This window comes from Arachis hypogaea, chromosome 20, assembly GCF_003086295.3.
Source record: "Arachis hypogaea cultivar Tifrunner chromosome 20, arahy.Tifrunner.gnm2.J5K5, whole genome shotgun sequence".
NCBI classification, from domain to species: Eukaryota; Viridiplantae; Streptophyta; class Magnoliopsida; order Fabales; family Fabaceae; genus Arachis; species Arachis hypogaea.
Genome location: NC_092055.1, coordinates 141692455 through 141715441, shown reverse-complemented (window position 1 = coordinate 141715441; position 22987 = coordinate 141692455). Strand labels below are relative to the sequence as shown.

Sequence of the window (22987 nt, the reverse complement as noted above, 5' to 3'; positions counted from 1 at the left end):
GTTTAGGGGGTTCATAATTTTTTGGTAAACAGGAGAGCGATTTGGATTACTCTTCTGAAACGAATCAAACTGACAAAGTTTGGATTATTCAATTTTGAATCGAATTGAATGGAATGCAATTGCTAATTTGAATTGAATTAAATGAACGGATGTGTACTGAATTGAATTGATAATATGTAAATTGTAGGCAGAGTTATTTGAATTTGATTTTATATAATGGATTATGTTTCGTTTACTCAGTACTATACAATTGTTTCACCATGAATATTGTGTTTGGTTCACCATTAGTACTGTGTTCGGTTCATTCTACAGAAAGCTGTGTGAATTTGATTTTATATAATGGATTATGTTTTGTTTACTTAGTACTATACAATTGCATTTTGTTCGGTTCATTCTGCACTATTCAAAACTCTTCTTCCTCACCTTCTACTGCTTCTTCACCAGAGAGAGAAGGAGGAAAAGACAAAAAAATACAGTAGCAACAACAACAAAAAGAATGACGATAAGGAGAAAACACGTGAAGAAGAAGGAACGCGAAAAAGGAGGAGAAGAAGGAACGCGAAAAAGGAGGAGAAGGAGGAACGCGAAGAAGAAGACGCTCCGTGCATAAACGAGCGTGACGCTCCGTGCATAAACGAGCGTGACGCTCCGTGCATAAACGAGCGTGAAAAGAAGAAGAAGGAGCGCGGGAGAAGAAGAAGAATGGGGGAGAAGAAGCGTTGGGTAAGAGCGATTTCGTGTGTGTTAGGCGCGTGTATTTCACGTTTCATTTAATGATATTGGATTTTTTTGGTGTTGAGCCAACTTGGTTATATAGTTACATGAATGTGTAGCATCCTTATATTTATTAGTGTATGTTTACACTTATCTTTATCTCCTTTACTGTATAAATGATATTATGATGATATTTCAGTAAATTAAATAGGTTATATTATTTATTTTGTGTCGTACAAATTAAACGTGAATTATCTCGTTTACATTTATGCATACTTAATATTTTTATATTATAAATAAGATAAATAATAAAATTTAAATTCGTAAATAGAACCCAAATTACATATATTTATAAATAAACATTTAATTTTTTATTCTAAAAAGTTAAAAACCCTTTGAATTTAATAATGATTAGTTAATGGATTGACTAATATGATTTATCTCAAGTTAATCTTTTTGGAGATTATTTTGGCTAAATAAAAATTTAAAAGACCAAATTGATTAATTAGTGAAATTAGATAGACCATATTTTTAAAAATAAACTTTTGTACCAGAAATAACGCTTGCGGAATTTTCTTATTCCATAACTAGCCTTCCACAAAATTTAATTAACCTGAAATATTCTCCGACTGTACCATCTATTCTGTCTGTTGTTCGTGCCACTCCTTCGCGTCTCCGATCACCGCGGTGGTGCAGCTTCGCAATCACAGCCAATCGGCGTTTCCATCATCACACTTCACACTTCACAGTTCAAAGGTAACACATCTCACTTTCTCCTTTCTCTTTCTCTCTCTTCGGTTCATCATAGTCCAACGTGGCGCCGATCTGTGGGTTCCCAACGCCATGCCGCCTCCGCCGATGACCACCGCAAAGTCCCGCCGATGGAGTATTTTGTTCCTAAATTATGAAATGAATTATACATTGAATTGTGGATTGTGATGAATGTGGTTGTTCTTGCTGCTGGTTATGCGTTTCTTCTATGTATGTTGTTGTTGCTGGTTGTTCTTTCTGGTTCGAATTTGTTGTTGCTTCTGAAATGTTTGTGTACGTTTTCATAATTTGATGCAATTTCACAAGTAAATGAAACTCTTTCTTTTGTTATATATATATATAAGAATTTAATTTTGATACTCAGTGTATATATCAGTAAAAATAACTACCTTTAACATTAACCGTGTGAATGGTCATTTAAAAGAACGGATGTGATTGCACGATTGTATAAAAAGTTTTACACTGTTAGTGCATCAAAATTAAACTCTCTATATATAAGTTATTTTCCTTTTATGCTTATACTTTTTGTTATTGATTTTCAGTGCAGACGAGATGGCTGGAGGTGTTATTCAGCAGTTATTGAGGAGGAAACTCCAATCTCATTCTCCTGTAAGCATTCTCTCCGGTCTTAATATTTCCCTTTTCAGCAAACTTCTTTTTTTTTTTTAAGTCATATTTCATCAAACTCATTACAAATTTCTCATTTCTGCAATAATTTTATTGATTTCATCAAAACTTATTATTACTAATTGTGTTTAGTTTATTTACAAAACTGTCGAATAGAAACTAATACCATAACATTAATTAACTGAAGCCCTTGGATTCCAAGCTTAGGCCTGCAATGCAAGTTTTCTATAATTTACTCCTCTTAGTATAGGACTGCCTCCTTCGCAAAACACCATTTGCTCTTGGGACTTTCTGCAAACTGATTGTTATGGGAATATCTTTATTACAACATGATTGCAAATTTGCAATTGCTATAGCAACTTAGAACCTCGCATCTAAGAATAGTTTCACAGTTCGATTCATTATTTGTAATTTGTACAATCTTGAGTCCTTAGTCCAGCTAATTGGAGCTATTTCTATCTTGCCTTTTCTGTTAATGTTTGAAGTATAAGTTAAACTGTTTGTGCAGACTAGTATGTGCTCATGCTCATGCATGTGATGTGTTTTTTATGATTCTATGAAAATTTGCGTACTTGGGAGTAAGCTGGTTATATCTTTTGCTAATAGCTACTCTATACTTATTGCAGAATGCTTTATCTATGTCTTCCATTCTCACAAAGAAAGATGGGGATGGTTCGACTGGCAGCAGCTCGTTAAGAGCACTTGCGTTAATTGGGGCTAGTGTCACTGGGTTTTTGGGTTTTGCGACAACAGCATCAGCTGATGAAGCTGAGCATGGCCTCGCATGCCCAAGCTATCCATGGCCTCACCAGGGCATCCTCAGTTCATATGATCATGCTTCGTGAGCTTTTCCTGAACTTTCCCAATATTTCGAATGTATTTTTCCTTTACAAACACACACACGCACACATTGTAATCTCAACTGTATCATTTGCCACAAAGGTGGACCTTGGTTGAACATTAATGTTGCTACCTCACGATGGGGTCATGGGTTTAAATTTTACTAGCAGCCTCTCCACTTTTGGGGTGAGGATATGTGTACATTCACCTTTCCTAGTCTATATTGGTTGATTTGCAAACTTAATTCCTGAAAGAAATAATTGCCTTTTTATTCAGTTCTGTAGTTGAAGTATCACCCCTCCTTTTTGGGGCAATGTTTGGGGCAGGACTCATAATATGTGGATCTTGATTCTCCTCTGTGCCTCCATCAACTATATATAATATTAGGATGAATGCTAATTCAGGTCTTGTTACATTCAATAATTTTTTTGAGCAGGATTCGTCGTGGTCATCAAGTCTATACACAAGTCTGTGCGTCCTGCCATTCTATGTCTTTGATATCATACCGCGATTTGGTTGGCGTTGCTTATACAGAAGAAGAAGTAAAGGCTATGGCAGCTGAGATTGAAGTGGTTGACGGCCCTAATGATGAGGGCGAGATGTTCACACGCCCTGGTAAACTCAGTGATCGCTTTCCTCAGCCATATGCAAATGAAGCAGCTGCTAGGTTTGCTAATGGAGGAGCCTATCCTCCTGATCTAAGTCTTATTACCAAAGTAATGTCTGTTATCTGCTAGTAACGTCTACAAGTTTTATATTGCCTGTGATCTTTAATTATTCTTATACATTACATTTTCAGGCTCGTCACAATGGCCAGAATTATGTGTTTGCCCTTCTAACTGGTTATCACGATCCCCCTGCTGGTGTTTCGGTAAAGTCTTTTTTTCTAAAGGCATTTTAGGGGCTAATACACTTGAATTGTGTGCAAGTTATATAGATTTGATGAATGCCTGATGTGTGGTTCAGAGCTAGAACAGACATTTTTAAATCTGTTGTGTGGCTTAGGATTCTGTGCAAGCAAAGGTTTTTCTTCCTGTGTCCTTTTCTTGTGCACACCAATTACTAGTATCTCTGTATGCTAGGCTGGGGATTGTCACAGGGTCTTTGACTTTATGCATTATTTTCTTTGCATATCGTACTAGAATTAACCCTGATACTCCGAAATTTTACATGCACTTGAATCGCTCTATGTTTAATATGTATGTGTGTGTGATATATGTATGTCGAATACCCATGAATCAATGTTGAGTTTTCTTTATTTACACTTTGTCACCTCCTCACCGGTGACTCTGGTTGTTGTCATTCATGAATGTATAATATTAAATATAAGGCCTTTTTTTTTGTTTTTTGTTTTCAAACAAAAAGCAAAGGAAAACAAATCTTCCGATTATTCTGCCCCCTGTACTAGTGAGCAAATACTGTGCTTAAAGGTTACTACATAATGTTGTAGATTAGAGAGGGTCTCCACTATAATCCTTATTTCCCCGGCGGAGCCATTGCCATGCCTAAAATGCTTAATGATGGTGCTGTTGAATATGAAGATGGAACTCCCGCCACCGAATCTCAGGTACTTATGTTTGTTGGGTATTGGTTTCAGTAAAATCTCCAGGGAATGAACTGTGTAAGAATGGAGATCATATATTTTTGTTATGTTTTGCTGCAGATGGGAAAAGATGTTGTGTCATTCTTATCTTGGGCTGCTGAACCTGAGATGGAAGAGAGAAAACTGGTCTGTTTCCTCTAATCTTTTTATTTGTTTCATTTTCTCACAGATCAATGTAGAAAATATCTTAATTCCTAACAAGATTGCTACTATGTGCAGATGGGATTCAAATGGATCTTTGTTCTAACATTGGCATTGCTTCAAGCTGGGTACTATCGTCGCCTTAGGTGGTCTGTTCTAAAATCTCGGAAGCTGGTTCTTGATGTTGTCAATTAGGGGCCTTCAAAGTTTCATTTTTAACTTAAAAGAAAACCATGTTATTGTTGGCAATAATTTTGTCAAATGATTAGTTGTGTCATCATGTCAAATTCGTTAATGGAGCAACCATTCACGGGTTCAATTTTTGCTTTGAGTTAGAAATAAAAGTTGTTCCATATATGATATTCATTATTGTGTTCCCCAAATCAGAACTTTGTATTGTTAGATTCTCATGGAATTTTGTAATCATTATTTATTTTCGGGGTCTTATGGCAATAATTTACAACTTTTTATGGCTATCAAATCTCTCTGACTCCCTATCTAGTTAAACTTATTTTGGTCTGCATATTTTATGTGTATATGTTTTGCTTTTGAAATAAAAATGAATAATAAGTGTAAAAATATTTGAAAAAGTTTAGAAAAATGTATATTTAATAATGTACCAAAAATTTTACAGATATAATTTTCAAGCCCGCTACGTTACCAACAGCATTTTTGCCGACTTCTGCCAACTTTTGTTTATAACAGTGTTTAATGGAAGTATCTTCGTGGATGTGTCTAATAAAAATATCTTTATGGTTGTGTCTAATAGAAGTGTTTTTATAGATGTATTTTCTGAATGTATTTTTTTATACATGTGTTTAAAATATAATAATTAGTTATTGTTACAATAAATTGGCAGATAATATATTGATATCCTATATTTTTCCTATAATTTTTTATTGTGTGTGTCTCGCCTTCAGTTTTGATAAGAGATTATAAGTTCTGAATTATTGACTGCTTTAAAATAGTGATGCCAAACTTTTTGGTGAAAATAGACACAAAAAAAAAAAAAACATTTTGGTGGAAATACTATCATTGCGTTACACTAGTCAACTTTTTTTCATTATTATACAAATCCTTGATGAATCTTTTCAATTTGTTGAGATTCTTTTGATAGAATACATAACTATATTACATATTAGTATATTTTAATTTAAAATTCGATCCTTAAATAAGTTGTCACTTTTTACTGTTTATTATCTTTTATTAACTAATTGTTGGTCAAAATTGTTAAAATTCGTTGGCCTTCAAGACTTTCTATTAATTTTATTTACTTAGTATGAGTTTAAAAATATTTGTTTTATTTGTAGAATATTTTTAGTGTTAATTTCTTTTTCAAAATTTATCACTAATAATAAATACAAAATTTTGTATAATAACATTAGTTTATAATTTTATATTATCACTCATTTATCAATATATTCTATCTACCATTGGCTTGGGCGCTTGGCCATGAAAAAAAAAAGTTATTAACTGTTTTGGCTAATTTGAAAAAAATTAATTATACTACATGTATACTAAAATTAGCTACTAAAGTTAATTATAAAAAAAAATATATATTAAAAATAAATTAAACTACATATATATTTATACACAAATACATTAGTAGTGCTAAGAAGCAATAGCTCAAATGGTATAGTCTCTCCATATTTAATTAAGAGATTTGAATCTCCATATCTTCGGTAAAAAAAAAATACATTAGTAGTGAATTTTAGTAATTGATTTTGATGTATAAATAACATTTTAAAAAAAAATATCTCCACCTTAATATCTTATCCTCTCTTCAGTGCTTCTCCGCAGCACAACACAACACTCCTTCGCAAGCGGCGCCATCATCTCACGTTCTTCCTTTCCCTTTTCGGTCTCTCTCTCTCTCTCTCTCTCTCTCTCTCTCTCTGTGTGTGTGTGTTCTTCTTCTGATGTCTGTGTGGTTTTTCTTCTATTCTTTCTCGTAGGAAGGAGCAAACGCAATTTGTGGTCCACTACAAGTCTACAACTATGAAAACTTCATCTTCTCTTCATCCACACCACCATTTTCCTTCCACTAAATTTTACACTTCCATCACCACAAGGTATTCTTCGCTCTTTCTTTCTTTTTTTTTTTTATTTTATTTTATTTTTAATTTTTACTATTTTTCTCTATTTTATCGATCCATATGTTACTACTTACTAGTTCCTTGCATGCTCAATATTGTTAGCTCATTTCCTCTTCGATACCTTACACATTTACACATTTCGATTTCGAGCATCGGTTGAAGAAGAAATTGATTGAAAGGGTTTATAGTCCCTTAATGGAGATGAGCTAGTGTCATATTATATGTGAATCTGTTAAGCGTTCGATTAACTTCGTTCCTGACTTAGGCATGGAAAAACCTTAAAATTCTAACCTATAAGCCATGGATTAATCATCATAATATATTACCAAAGATAAGGACTAAGGACTAAGGAGGTGTCTAAATAGTATAAATTATTGTTAGTGTATTAATAGATACTGTGTATCTTTTTATAAATTAAACATGTAGACTCTTTTACATACATAAAATAAATAAATCATCTAATTATGTGTATACCCTGATCCGATGTTATTTACATTTGTGTCTTCTTTTATGTATTACTAAACCCCACACCGCTGGTACGATTTGTGGGGGGGGGGGGGAAGGCCAATGCGATTTGTGTTTAGAAAATTGGAAAAAGTAGTGCAGAATTGCGAGTTAAGAGCTGCCGCTGAAAAAAAAAAAAACTATCCTAATGCCAGTGTGATTTATTTTTTGAGAAAATGACTTCCAAAAGTTATTTTGCTATCGTTCACCATTGTGGAGAAATTATAGATACTATAGAGGGAACAACTTTTAGGAGCAAGAATCCTATAGGGATTTTTATTAATTCAACAACTTCCTACGCCGACCTACAAGACAATATTTTGCAAAAGTTGGATCAGTTTGACAGGAAGCAAGTATCTGAGATCTTATATAGGCTCCCAATATCAATTAGTGGAGGACATGCTACATATCAGAGATTTCCGATACGCAGTGATAGTGATATGCAGGTTTTGTTTTACTGTCAATCAAAGTGTCCAGAGATTCGTACAATTGAGCTATTTGTAAGGATTGAGGAGATATTTGGGAGCTCTGGAGGATCTGCACCAAATGTACAGTCGAGAGGAATAGAAGGAAGCTCCGGTTCAGGACCTTTACTTGTGAGATCGCCTTCGTTTGCAGTATACAACAATCAAAATGTCAACGAAGAAGGCGATACAGCTCTTGGGGATAGTCGGTCTTCTGGACGACTAGTATTGGAAACCATAGAACCACCCACCCAGCATCCACCAAACCATGAAGCTTTCGTGGAGATGGTAGATGTTGCAGAGGATGTCATTCGAGATGAGGATGAAGAGTCGGTGAATATTCCGTATGATAGTGATGACAACCAAGGAAATGACCCGTTAACACAGACTCAACGTTCTAATTTAGAAACACAACACTATCCTAGTCATTTTTCCGCATTGAATCTAAGCGCGATGCAACAAGTTGATGCGGATTTGTCTGGGTTCATAAAGGAGGGAGAGTTCGTGATCGGACAACGCTTTCGAAGCAAAGACGAGGCTGTGCTTGCAATAAAGAACTACAACATTCGTCGAGCTGTGGAGTACAAAGTGCTAGAATCCGATCACAGAAAGTACTGTGGAAAGTGCAGACAGTCTGATCAAGGGTGTAATTGGTTGATCCGTGTATCATTGCGGCGAAAAAAAAGGTACTGGGAGGTTCGAAAGTACAACGGTCGACACACATGCCTTGCAATTAATGTCTCAAGAAACCACCGACAACTTGATTATCATGTTGTATGTTCTTCTATCTTCCCGATGGTGCAAGCTGATCCCACTATTTCAATTAAATTATTGCAGAATTCAATAGAGGGAAAATTTGGGTTTAGGTGCAGTTACCGAAAAGCTTGGCTGGCAAAACAAAAAGCAATTGCAAAGATTTATGGCGATTGGGAAGAGTCGTATAATCTACTTCCAAGGTGGATATTGGGAATCCAAATGACAATGCCCGGAAGTTTTGTGATGATGAAGACTGCCCCGGTTCGTGTCGAGGGTGTGGTTGACCCAAGTCGTGTGTTTTTTCATCGTTTATTCTGGACATTTCCACCGTGTGTAGAGGCTTTTAAGCACTGTAAACCTGTTATTAGTATCGATGGCACCCGTCTGTACGGGAAGTATGGTGGAATGTTGATGATTGCCATTGCACAAGACGGTAACTCTAACATATTGCCAATTGCTTTTGCATTGGTCGAAGGAGAAAATATGGAATCATGGAAATTCTTCCTTTCTCATATGCGGGAGCAGGTAACTTCTAAATTATATATAAGTACTTAACATGCAATTTGTAGGGTTTGCATAATTTCTATTTTCAATTGGACATTGAAATTCTCCCTAACTTATCTGAGGAAGCAGGTGACTCCTCAATCTGGCATTCTTGTTATATCTGACAACCATCCTGCCATTCAAGCTGCGCTGAATGCTGAAGGGAGTGGTTGGCACCCTCCTAGCGCTTATCATGCATTCTGCATTCGCCACTTGGCAGCAAACTTTGCACTCAATTTTAAGAGTAAGGATGCAAGAAAGGCACTTGTGAATGCAGCGTATGCGAAAACTGGGCTTGAGTTCCAGTACTACTTTGAGTTGATGAAATCTGAGAACTTGGAAATGTGTACATGGGCCAATAGATGCCCATTGGAACTTTGGACTCAACATCGGGATGAGGGTCGTAGGTATGGACACATGATAACCAACTTATCCGAGTGTGTGAATGCTGTCTTGAAGGGCGTCCGAAACCTTCCAATTACATCACTAGTGAGATCTACCTATTATCGGTTGGCGGAGCTTTTTGTTAGTAAAGGAAAAGAGGCTGAAGCCCAATTGGCTGCCGGACAACAATTTTCTCATGTTTTGACCAAAGCTATTGAGAAGAACAGGGAGGCAAGTGGTCAAATGAATGTCCACCTGTACGATAGAGAAAATTTAGAATTCACAGTGGCAGAAGTTGCTTCCACTGGTGGTTATAACTTTGGTGCATATAGAGTGTCTTTGAAAGAACGTCGTTGTGACTGCGGATATTTTCAAGCATTGCACTATCCATGCAAACATGTTTTGATAGCATGTGCATCTCAGAGAATTGATTGGACAACTTATGTTGATAATGTTTATCAGATGAGTAGTGTTTTCAATGTATACAAAATGGTTTTTTCTGCACCTCCACACGAGGACCATTGGCCGGTGTATGAAGGGCCTCTGGTGGTACCAGACCCAAGTCTGATGAGGGCTACTCAGGGACGACCGCCCTCTACCAGGCTTAGAAAGAACATGGATGAATTTGAGGAAAGGCAACCTAAGAGGTGTGGGTTATGCAGGCAACCTGGGCATACAAGGAGTAAGTGTCTACAGAATCAAGCATCTTCGTCTTCTCATGCGGGCAGCAATGGTTAGAGATAAGGGGTGGATTATTACCTGATATTTATTTAATGCTTTTTATATGTTGAACTAGTTTACGTTACGTTTTATGTGGTGTCTGAATAGATTATGTCTGATTAGGTTATGTTTAAGTCCACATCTTATGTTTTATTTGTGTTTATATCATGTAAAAGAAGTTGATATTTTGTTATGAATATCAAGTTCATGAAGAATAAACCTAAGAACATACATAACGTGGATATAGTAACAAACTAAAATAATATAATAAGTGTCATGAATATCAAAATGCAAAACAGTCCAACATATGTACATAAATAACAGAATAATGAGTACTACTTTGGATGCTTCTCAGTGAAACAAACTAATTAATCACTCTACTTGCCATATCTCTGGCCAAGTAGTACTCTGGTTGGTCCTCATTGGCATGTACAACGGGATGACCTTGATCACAGGCTGCATACGCTCGTGTTCCACTCAATCCAAATGCAACCCCATGATAATCTGTTGGCATTTGGTTCAAATCAACCCTAGAAGCATCCAAAACAGGCCTGTAGTCACCAGTTCCATGAGGAAATGTGTGGCTGAGGTGATCGACGTGGCTGAGATTTTGAATCCTCTCCTGGGAATGGGTTGAGATTGTCAACAGAATAACTGACCCAAAATCATTCATTGGCTCCACTGTGAACTCGATCCACCAAACTCATATAAGACCTGACCAAGCTCCACCACCTCCATTGCCGCCGCCGCCACTGCCACCAACTACTTGATTAGACATTTTATACAGTGTTATTTGATAATGTCGCAGCATCAATGACAAATAGGATGGTTATGGATATTGTATAAATTCGATGGAAGTATTGTAATCATATACTTACCTAGGAAGAAGTTAAGTGATTCATTGTTCGCACAATACATGCAGAAAAATGAATCACAGAAAGTGATTCTGTGATCCTAGATTGGCCTAGGAGGTTTCCCAGCTGGAGTGGCTGGACAAGATTTTAAGAACTGGAAGGTTATTTCTAGAAATATGTGATCCGGCCACTTGATATTTATTGAATTGATGAAGGAATTTAGACTTTATAAAGTGAAGGTAGATGGAACATATCAAAGGGTGATTCTGAGTTATGTGAAGTCAGTTTTGGGGTGTTCACTTTTTTGCAATCTGTCACATTAGTGTGAAGGATTGAAGGTGCACATTTAGAGGTACATGTGTGGTGCAGCTGAGTTTTAGCACAAATTTTTTGCACCACTTTGACAAGTATGGTGTAATAATTTTATTCTTTGTGAGGGGGTAGCAAATGACTGTGGAGGATTGAATTGGCATAACTTAGTTTGCGCAAGATCTTCCACATGATTAGTGTTGGTGTATGCTGTCGAATATGGGTTCTTTACTAATGTGTACCTTGCTACGGCGATCCTCTCCTTTTGTAGAGTTTTTAGCCTTTTCCAATATCAATGAAAAAAAGAAACAGCGGCTATCATTAATCCAATATGCTTTTTCGCTTTTATTTTTTGGTCTCAATTTATTAGCAGCAAGATGATTTTCTTCCTTCCTTTTTGTTTTCTTTCTCATTTGTTTTTTCATTTTGATTGGATCACTATATAACTTGAACTTTCTCTTCATTTGAAGAGTTTACATCAGGACTCAACTCTCTTTTCCTGCAAAGGTGTTCTTGTGCCAGGCAAAATCTGGTAGGAATTTTTCATCCTTTTCTATTTTTTCAGGTTTCAATTGTTATTTGGTTTACATATAACTTCAAAGTTCTTTTTTTCCCCCAAGGCACAAATGGGTCGTTAAACGTGCGAGTGATGCCTCCCACTCTGTTAGCAGCAGAAAAGGAAGAAGCCAAGGCTGTATTGATGCTGTTTTTGAAAAAAGAAGGCTTGAGCAATGCCATTGCAGCGAGAACTGTCAACAAATCAGATCCTTTTATTGATCACCTTGTCTCGGTGCTTCACTCTAAACACAAATCTCGGTACCTCGTAGGTTCGGTTGCAACACATTAATTACATCTCTTTTATGACTTTCTTCAACATTTAATCCTAGTAATCACAGTCTTCTTTCATAAAACAGGGAGAGAACTTACAACACTTGAAATCAGGGATGCTCTTGTCCCATACCTTGAATCTCTTCTCGAAGAGCACGGTGATAGTCTAGTCGATGTAGTCGAAAACTATCCAAATCCCCCGGTTAAGGAAAAACCAGCTGTGCAGGTTCCTCCTCCTACTCCAATAATAGACTCTAAGAAGCTTAGAACCGTGTCTCGAGTGAATGCAATAGACACGACTGCTGGCAATCTTCGCCCTCATATTGTCTATCTCATAGAGTTCGGTATGAGTATTGAGCAAATCAATGGTATTATTCGGCGATTCCCGTCTTTTGCCTACTACAGCTTGGAGGGTAAAATTAAGCCTGTAGTTGAGTTTTTTCTTGAACTTGGAGTTCCGAAAGAGGACATCCCCACCATCCTCACTAAAAGGCCTCAATTATGTGGAATCAGCCTGTCGGAAAATCTTAAACCCACCATGAAGTTCTTAGAATCCTTAGGCGTTGACAAGAAACAATGGGCGAAGGTGATATACCGCTTCCCGGCTCTTCTAACTTATAGTAGGGAGAAGGTGGAGGAGAGCATAGATTTTCTCCGAGAATCAGGCCTGTCAGACGATAACATAGGTAAGATCTTAACTCGCTGCCCCAATATTGTAAGTTATAGTGTAGAGGACAACCTACGACCCACGGCTAATTACTTCCGATCCTTGGGAGTGGATGTTGGTGTTCTTCTGTTCCGTTGTCCACAGAATTTCGGTCTTAGCATTGAGGCCAATCTGAAGCCTGTAACACAGTTTTTCTTGGAAAAGGGATACACTTTGGATGAAATTGGGACTATGATTTCAAGATTTGGTGCCTTGTACACCTTTAGCTTGTCAGACAATTTGATTCCGAAATGGGATTTCTTCATCACTATGGGTTACCCAAATTCTGAGCTTGTTAAATTCCCTCAGTTTTTTGGATACAGTTTGGAAGAAAGGATTAAACCAAGATATGCACGGATGAAGAGAGCTGGGGTCAGGTTATTGCTCAACCAGGTTCTGTCACTGTCTAGCCGGAACTTCGAAGAGGCCTTAGAAAAGAAACTGAAAAAGAATTCGAGTTGACCAGCTAGTTATAGCAGCAAAGTTGTTGTATCGGATCGGATCGGATAATGAAAGAGGACACTTTTAGACAATGTTCCAGACAACAAGATGCTCAACTCAACTCCAGTGTTTTGGGATCCATGACTGCAGCCGCTATTGGACTATTTGTTGTCAACGACTTCAGGAAATGTTTGCTCATACCCATGAACAAGATTCAAGTTGCATTGGAGGCTATGGGAACCAGAGAAACAGAGCATTGTTTAAGTTCTGGAGCAATTTTGGAGCATTACTGGTTCACACAAGCCAAAAAGGTTCCAAGCTATGTGAAAACTCCTCTAAAGTGAGAAAATAATCTATTGTTAACCCTTAAATCATCCTAGTTGATTATAAGTTGCAACAAAAATACATTGTGATCATAACCACACTAAAATAATTGAAGGGTGAATGGTTTCCTACTGTACCTTATACTTTAGTGTAAATGAACCATATACTCATATAGTGTCATAGCTTGTGATTATATGTAATTATCATTTTTAGTGTATTCCATTAATCTTATTCAGGGAAAATTAATACAAAGGACTATTAATATGGATTAACTAATAAAATGGACAAATTATATAAAGGGCCTATTAAGTAGTTAAAGAGCCTATAATTTAGTGATTTGTTCTTTTGCATATCCAATTTGAATTTGGGATTTGTATTCGATTTTCATTCATCTTTTTCAAATATCCTCTAGGAGTAACTTTTAACTTTATTGCTTTTGAGTAAAAGATTAATTATTTAAAGAGAACGACTAAAATTTTTTGTAAACGGTGAAAAATCTCTAAAGAATTTTTTCAAGTGATATAGTTTTTTTTTTTTTTTTTTAAGGAAAAATGATATAGGTAAATACACTAAGATTAGGTTTGAGCCAAGTGGTGTGCATAAAGCAAATTTATTAGCTTCATGAAGGTTTCTCCAATTGGGATCATGGCCTTTGAAACTGTTTTGCTAGACCTAGAGATATAGAAATAGGATACAGAAATATAGAATCGTGTTTGACAGATGAGATATGAACAGAGAAATTGTATCCAAAGACACTGAATTAGTATATTTTGTCTCTACCCTGACAGGAATGACACAGACACTAACAAGGTGCACAACTTATTTTTCATTTTTTCTTTCATTATTCTTGTTAATTTTTCATAATTATACTTTTTATTATTATATTTTTCTTAAATTTTTTTAATGGAAAAAAAAAGAATAAATTAAATTTTCATAATTTTTTTAACTTTATCACTAAACAAAATATAAGAACATAAAATTCTGTATCTCTATCCTTTATGTCTTGTTCTCAAAGTCTTGTTTTGTCCTGTTGTTCTAAAAAACAAACGCATCCTTGGTTACTATCCGGGCCAAGTTAAAAAAAAAAAGGTAAAAGGAAAATGTTTAGATGTTAAAAGACATGAGCATCTTATCCGAAGTTTTTTCCTATGCAAAGTTGAAATAATAAAGCCAGTACATGGTATATGGTAATTACTCGATGAACACGAAATCAATGTTTCTGTCCAACAAACAAAATCGATTAGCAACAAATTGACCAATTATTATTATTATTATTATTATTATTAGAACCGTATTGGGATATGCCAACCTTAGCCAAAACCAGCTTTCAAATTCCATCTTATTTATTCAATTTTATAATAATTCATTACCATGCCTGGCCCTTATAGGTGCAAAGTCACAATCAAATATATGAGAAAAAAAGATCTCACCAAAAAAAAAAAAAAAAAACCTCTAGAGTCTAGACAAACAATGTTGCATCTCATTAAATTCTTAGATTTCATCAACGATACTTAACTCTTTCACATATTCTTTTACCAAAGGCCTGCAATATAAGGACAGAAAATTTCTTCAATGACTGAAACTTATAGATGAATGGAATTAATAAATAATTCTGAAATGTAGAAATAAAATCACCCCTTCATCTCATTTGATTCACCTCCATTTTTTTTTGTGGCATATCCGAATATGCTTTTAGTTATACCTCTCTTATGCTTTTCAAGGATTCTTCGCTACCCCTTTATTTGTTTCAACATATGTTGTTACTATTATTGTTATATGGTTATAAATATCAAAGCACCACTTAGACATAATAAATTTTGAGAATTTGATGTTTAGTATGTTGTGTTTGATCTCAATGTTACCTCATAATATTTATTTATAGTTTTCCATATTTTCCTTTCTTTGCTTTGTTATAAGATATGAAACAATATTTTTGTACATAAACATATAACATTATTAGACCTCCATATTTTCCAAAGTTCATAGGTTTGATTTTTTTTTTTTTTTTTTTTAAATAGTAGCTTCAGCCTTGCATTGCTTATTGCTTTGATCATCTCAAAAATTAAAAAAATATATATATTTAGGAGAATTAAAATGAAAAAACAATAAGTCTTGTTTCAAAATAGAGAACTCTTTTTTTTTCTTTTTTTTTTTTTTTGTTGTCAAGAATGGCTGAAGAAGAAGTTCAAGTTAATCAACAACAACAAAGGGTAGTGATGATCCAAGATGCATCAAGAGAGGTTAATTTAGAAGCAATTATGATGGCCACCAAAAAGTTCTCTCTTAAATCCGGAGATCATCTCACAATTGTTCCAATTCTTGATTGGTTCAGTAGTCCTAGTATGTTTTCTTGTTTTGGAAGAAAGCGTTGTAAGAAATCATCACTCACTTTCACTTACTTTTACAAACAAATGGTGTGTAAACAACTAATCATTTTCACAAGGTGAAAACTCAGGTGCAGTCGGCTTCACATGAAGTTGATAGTTGAAAGCCGTTAGATGAAAATTTAGTCAAATCAGTCAAATCATCTAACGGCTCTCAACTATCAACTTCACGTGAAGTCGACTGCACCTGAGTTTCCATCTTTTCACAATTATATATTTGCATATGATTTTTTTTTCACTTATAGTTGTTTACATACTTTTGTAACTCACCTTTCTCCACAGCACAGAACAAGGACATGAAATCATAATACTTAGGTTACAATTTATGATTTGGTTATGGTATGTTTCAATCACTAGTTTAGCTAATAAGCTAAGCTCACTTTGGTTTCTATAGGTACATGTATTAGTTTTTTATAAAAAAAAATTTGAGAGACTAACTCGATTTGTATTAAAAGATTAATTTGACTCGCATTTATAATTAATAAAAAATATTTTGATTCATTCAGATTGATCGAGTGGTTAGTTTATTCTCTGTTTAAGTAAGTGTCGGAGAATTCGAATTTCATTTTATGTGTGCAGCAATTTATTGGTCAATAACAAATTTTTTTTAAATGAAGTTTTGATCTACAGCAAATTAGTTTTTAGTCTATCATATTAAAAAATAGAGTAAAAAACTTATCAAAGTTTATAAGGATTAAAATAACTAGTGTGTACCTATTGAGCTAAAGTGAGCATTAGTCCATCACTAATTAGTAATTAATAAGTAATTTAAATTGTGCTGATTAATTTTTGTATTGTTGACTAATTTCTTTGATCTGACTTGTTTCATTTTTATTTATTTATTTGGGTTCTTTAGTGGGTTATATGATGAGAGTTGATTCCAATTACTTCATTTCAACCAACAAGAAAGTTATTGAGGAACATAGCAAGAGATGGCTAGATCTTCGTAACTCGGATCTCTTCGATCACTTCAAAAAGAATGAGGTCAGCACAATCCATATTCTTAATCAATAATATTAGGGATAATAAAAAATTAAGGATGATAACAGTTCTGTGTCGCATTATTATTGGACATATTAATGAACTTGTTATTTTTTAATTTCTTAACAAATTAGGATAAAATCGATTTTTTTATAACAATAAGAATAAACTCAATTTGTTATCAGATCCGGTCGAACTGACTTACATAATCCTTTTTTTTCTTTTTTTTTTTTAAAATAAAAATCAAGGATATATTTGTCTTTTTATAAAAAAATTTAAATATAATTCAGTTTAGATTATGTAAATCGGTCGGATCAAATCGGGTCTAATAATTATAGCGTGGACAGTTGCGTTTATTATTGTTGCTATAATAAACCGATTTTATTCTGGTTTATTAAAAAATAAATTATTAACCGGTTTAATAAAAATGTCCAATAATGTCATGACACATGTAAACGTTTAAAAAAAAAGATATTTTTAGTGTCTTTTATCGAAGTGATCTCCAAAAATTAATGGGTACTTTTATCGGCGTTCGCAAAATTCATAAATACAAATGGTAATTTATTCATAATATTTATTATTATATTATTGCAAATGAGATTTTTCAGATAAAATTCAAAGTAGAAGTGGTTGCTGGGCCTGCCACAGAAATTGCTTATAATGTTGTTAAAGAATTTCAGGCAACACGTTTGGTACTTGACAAGTTAGTTCACAACTCTACAATTTATTATTATTTTCACTAATTTATGGTTTCAATTGACCTAATTTTACATATTATTATACTGAACTTTTTATTTTTAATATTGGAGTGGTAGTGGTGTTCTTTTAAAATGTGGATTGTTGGGGTGTTATACTTAAATGTGGAATTATTTAACTAGAGAAGTAGAAATCGGACCGTCCAATTTATTAGAGATACAGAAATCAGACCGTCCGATTTCTAGAGGTACACAAATCGGACCGTCCAATTTGTAGAGGTACAGAAATCGGACCGTCCGATTTGTGAGAGGTAAAAAAAATTAAAAAATTTGAGGTACAGAAATCGGATCCTCCGATTTGTGTACTTTTCACAATTTTAAAAAACACCAAAAATTACAATGTTAAGGTATATCATCACTTCTACTTCCATAACAAAAAAAATTAGCCTTATTATACTTGCTCAATTCCAATTTTAAATATACAAACATTGTTTATTTATTTCAGACGTATGCACAAAGAGATGAAGCACAACCTTGACAAATTCTCTTGTCGTCTCTATAAGATAAAAGGTAACAACTCTATTGAAAGGTTGAAGCCTGCAAAATCAACAGATAATAATAATAATAGCTTCAAATCACATGGCAAAAGGCATGAAAATGCGGATGAACAATCTTCTCTAGGTAATAAGCTTTAATTTCTTTTCATTCTTTAAATAATTTTTTAAAAAATAGTTTGTTCTTTAATATTAATAAAATATTATAAAAATACTACAATTTATTTAAAAATTATTTTTTTTTCTCACAAAATTAGAATTATTGTATCTACCTGTTTCATATCATATTTATTTGTGTTAATCTCTGTACTCCATATAAAAGAAATTTAAATAATAAAAATATTTAATTTGATAGTAATGTTATTGTAAAATAGTTTTTGGTAATATTAAAAAAATAAACAATAATCAACTCAAACCGTCTAAATTTATCTTGTTTAGTATTTATTTATTACAGGATACGTTAAATAAATCTAAAATTAGTGAATTTTATAGTTTTTGGTTAATATTTGTTTGTTATAAAATATTTTCCAATAATTTTATACTATATTTAACATTACACGTAACATCATATCAAAATAATTTTTTTTATATTAATCACGTAAATAATTATAAAAAATAAAAAATCACTAATAATTATTTTTATATGAAATTAATAATTAAAAATTAAATTATTTAATTAAATTATTATCTAATAATTTTTAACTACCAGCGGCCAAGTCATCATCGTCAAGCGACTTATTCTCTTCAAGTATTTACAGCACTGAAGCGTCAACATCATCAAGTGTGGCAAGTTCGCGACAACTAGGACAACAAATAGACAACCACCTCGAACAACAACAACAACCAGATTTCGAAAACCCGGTTTGCAGCAAGTGCAAGAACCGAAGACCGAGGCCGCGGTTGAAGATAGAGTTGAGTTACTCGGAGTTGTCGAAAGCGACAAACGGATTCTCTCAGAAGAATTTCTTGTCGGAAGGAGGATTTGGAGCGGTGTACAAAGGACAACTGAGTAACGGAATGAGAGTGGCCGTGAAGCAGCACAAGAACACAAGCTTCCAAGGAGACAAGGAGTTTCAGTCGGAGGTTAGTGTTCTTAGAGAAGCAAGACATGAGAATGTTTTGATGCTTTTGGGTTCATGCTCTGAGGGACATAACAGGATTCTTGTTTATGAATATGTCTGCAATGGATCCCTTGATCAACATCTCTCACGTAAGTACGTGCAGTTAACTTCATGTAAATTGATAGTTGAGAATCGTTAAATAATTCGATAGATTTAGCTAAATTATCATCTAAAAACTCTTAGTTATTAACTTAAATATTCTTTTATTTAAATTTATAATTTAATTTTTATGATTTAATTTTCTAAAATTTTACACAAATATTTAGTCATGTACGTCATGAAAACAACTAAATTTTTAATTTTATTATTTAAAAAGATATATAAATACACTTATACTCATAAATTACACTTTTATATAAATAGAATTTAGATAATTTGATTTAAATTTTGATCTTGTTACTCTCATATTTGTCACTTTGTCAATAAAAAAAACTTATAACTATCAAATTTAAAAATGTTATATACACTCAAAAAATTAATTATTATATATTTATGTATAAATATATATTTTATATTCAAATATATATTTTATACGAATATCTGAGTTTGCCTTATTGCTATTTTTGTAGAACACTCTCGATCACCTCTTAGTTGGGAAGATAGGATCAAAGTAGCAATTGGAGTTGCGAAGGGGTTGTTGTATTTACACTCCAAAAACATCATTCACAGAGATTTGCGACCAAACAATATTCTTATAACACATGATCATCATCCTCTGGTAATTCACACTTGTCTTCATATAACACAGAAATTTGCAGTCAACTTCACATGAATAGTTAAGAGTCGTTAAATGATTTGACTGATTTGATTAAATTTTCATCTAATAGCTCTCAGTTATCAACTTTATGTGAAATTGACTGTACTTGAGTTTACACTTCTAGTTTAATGTTATGATGTTATGATTTCTAAAAAAAATTGTTGAAATAATTAATTAGATAGGTGATTTCGGGTTGGCAAGAACACAAAATCAAGACTCGATACACTCGACAGAATTGGTCGGAACGTTAGGATATTTGGCGCCAGAATATTTCGAATGTGGCAAAGTGTCAACCAAAACAGATGTTTACTCTTTTGGTGTTGTTCTTTTAGAGCTAATTACTGGAATGAGAACCATTGACAAAAGACTTGGAGGGAGAAGCCTTGTGGGTTGGGTAATTCATTCGATTCTTATACCTTATTATCCGATATAGGAGACACGTAAAATGTCTTTTTGTAAAGACATTTATGTGTCGCATAAAGACACTTATGTGTCGCATTATTATTAGACGTATTAATGAACTGGTTATTTTTTATTTTCTTAACAAATTAGAATAAAACTGGTTTTTTTATAACAATAACAATAAACTCAATTGTTATCAGATCCGGTCGAACCGTTCAATTTACATAATTTATTGAATCATGGGTTTTTTTTTGTTTTTTTAAAACAAAAATCAGGGATATATTTGTCTTTTTATCAAAAAATTTAAACATGATTTGATTTAGATTGTGTAAATTGATCGAACCAAATTTGGTCTAATAATTATAGTGCAGACAATTGGGTTTATTATTGTTGCTATAATAAACCGGTTTTATTCTGGCTTATTAAAAAATAAATTATTAACTGGTTTAATAAAGATGTCCAATAATATCGTGACACATGTAAACGTCTTTAAAAAAAAAAGACATTTTTAGTGTCTTTATCGAAATGGTCTCCTATCTGAATAGTTTGTAAAAATATTTTCTGTTTTTAAAATTTTAAAAATGTTCTTTTAATTTAAACGTATTTTGAAAAAACATTATAGTATATTTGATTTGCGTTTTTATTTTTAGTATTATCTATTTTTAGAAATTTATAAAATAAATAATAAAAATTATAAAATAATGTTTTATGTTTTTTCTTTAAAAAATTTTGAGAACAGATAGCACTACAAATAAAAACAGAAAATAAAAGCGCAGATTATTTTTGTTGTTAATATTTTTTGTTTTTATAATTTGTGAAAAATATGTAAAATTAATAAAAATAACAAAACCTTTTTATCAATATATATCCTTAGTTAGCTTGTTAATTTGATTTGAGTATTATTAAATTTTGTTACAGGCAAGGCCACTATTAAGAGAGAGGAATTATCCAGATTTAATTGATGAAAGGATTAAAGAAGATTATGATATCCATAAACTATTTTGGATGGTTCGTTTAGCTGAGAAATGTGTAAGCAAAGACCCTCAAAAACGACTCAGTATGCTTGCGGTAAGGGTGACATCTTTGTTGAAAATTTAAACTATCAAATAAAAATGCATAAATAATGCTAAATTAAATCTAACACATAAATCACATTTCCTCATTTTTAGAGCCGTATATATATATTAACGCTCCCGCTACGTTACCAACAGCATTTCTGCCAACTCTTATTTATAACTGTGTTTAATAGAAGTGTCTTCGTGGATGTGTCTAATAAAAATGTTTTTTTATGGCTGTATTTAATAAAAGTGTCTTTATATATATATTTTCTGGATGTGTCTCTTTATATATGTGTTTAAAATATAATAATTAATTATTATTAGCAATAAGTTGGCAGATAATATGTTGGTATCTAATACTTTTCCATATATTAAACGCTCCTTACAACGCTGCTAATTAAATAAAAGTTAAATTATTATGTTATTTCTATAGTTTCATTCAAATTTTAATTAAGTCTTTATATTTTTTTTAATTAAGTCTCTATAGTATTTTTTATTTTTTAATTAGGTCATTTTTATATAAAAAATATTAAAACTAATAGAGTATTTCTCCCAAAATACATGTAGTCAAATATCTAATTAAGTTTTTAATTTGCGAAGAAATAGTTAGTTAAATCTAACATTTTTTACACTAAAAAAGACCTAGTTATAAAATTAAAAGCAGTATAAGAACTCAATTGAAAGATAAAAAAATATAGGGATCTAATTAAAAATTTAGTGAAACTATAAGGATCAATAGAATAATTAAACCTTGAATAAATTTTAACTTTTTGTTTATTATATTTTATATCAATAGTTTAGATTTAGAGTTTATAATTTAAGATTTATAGTTTAGAATTTAAGATTTAGCATTAAAAAAAATTTAGGATTTTATGATTTAGGTTTTAAAATATGTATGACCATATTTTAATGTACTTTTTTATTTTTTATTTTTTATTTTCATTTCTTGTTTGGATACCACCACAGGTGGTTAATGCTTTGAATGGCATAGTAGAAGGAAGTACATGCATCAAAATAAAGGAATATTCCCCAGCAAGATCAGACTCATTCTACAGTGATTCTGAATCTGATAATGATGATGAAGATGAATTGCATGGTTATGAATTTGAAGAAGGTGAGTTACAAACTCAACAAACAGAAGAATCCACACCAAGTGACAATAATAAAACCACAAATAATCAAATGTTGCAACTAATTGTAAGACAACCCCCTTCACCTCCAATATGCACCTAAATTAGGGTTTCCAGCTTTTTTTTTTTTTTTATAATGAAGCCCTTATAATATAAGAGTAAAATTTTGAATTGTTCCTAACAATTTTTTTAATTGGACAATTTCGTCGCTAATAGTTTACTTATATTCGAATTTTTTAGTCATCTAAATTATTAGAGGATAAAATAAAAAAAATCCTTC

General features: G+C 32.9%; 3 protein-coding genes across 4 annotated transcripts; all 3 read left to right on the top strand.

Moving 5' to 3' along the window:
* The first annotated feature begins 1267 nt into the window (after positions 1–1267).
* Positions 1268–5177, top strand: LOC112784573 (cytochrome c1-2, heme protein, mitochondrial). Its single transcript, XM_025827836.3, has 8 exons — positions 1268–1470; positions 2028–2094; positions 2739–2953; positions 3389–3668; positions 3752–3823; positions 4403–4519; positions 4616–4681; positions 4775–5177. The coding sequence occupies exons 2-8, from the start codon at positions 2038–2040 to the stop codon at positions 4889–4891; spliced, it is 924 nt and encodes a 307-aa protein (XP_025683621.1). The 5' UTR covers positions 1268–1470; positions 2028–2037; the 3' UTR covers positions 4892–5177.
* A 1273-nt stretch (positions 5178–6450) lies between these two features.
* On the top strand, positions 6451–13842 carry LOC112782535 (transcription termination factor MTERF5, chloroplastic). Of its 2 annotated transcripts, none has more exons than XM_025824957.3 (5): positions 6451–6557; positions 6652–6768; positions 11797–11858; positions 11947–12153; positions 12241–13842. In XM_025824957.3, exons 2-5 carry the CDS (start codon positions 6695–6697, stop codon positions 13320–13322), a joined length of 1425 nt encoding a protein of 474 aa, XP_025680742.1. In that variant the 5' UTR covers positions 6451–6557; positions 6652–6694; the 3' UTR covers positions 13323–13842. The 2 variants fall into 2 exon arrangements, 1 of the variants encoding a protein (XP_025680742.1); XR_011878273.1 differs by having other exon boundaries at positions 6493–6557; positions 6652–9041; positions 9150–11858.
* A 1894-nt stretch (positions 13843–15736) lies between these two features.
* Positions 15737–22956, top strand: LOC140182525 (uncharacterized). Its single transcript, XM_072229405.1, has 9 exons — positions 15737–15965; positions 16866–16993; positions 17599–17693; positions 18191–18366; positions 18949–19449; positions 19930–20078; positions 20296–20511; positions 21438–21587; positions 22544–22956. The coding sequence occupies exons 1-9, from the start codon at positions 15794–15796 to the stop codon at positions 22808–22810; spliced, it is 1854 nt and encodes a 617-aa protein (XP_072085506.1). The 5' UTR covers positions 15737–15793; the 3' UTR covers positions 22811–22956.
* The last annotated feature ends 31 nt before the right edge of the window (positions 22957–22987 follow it).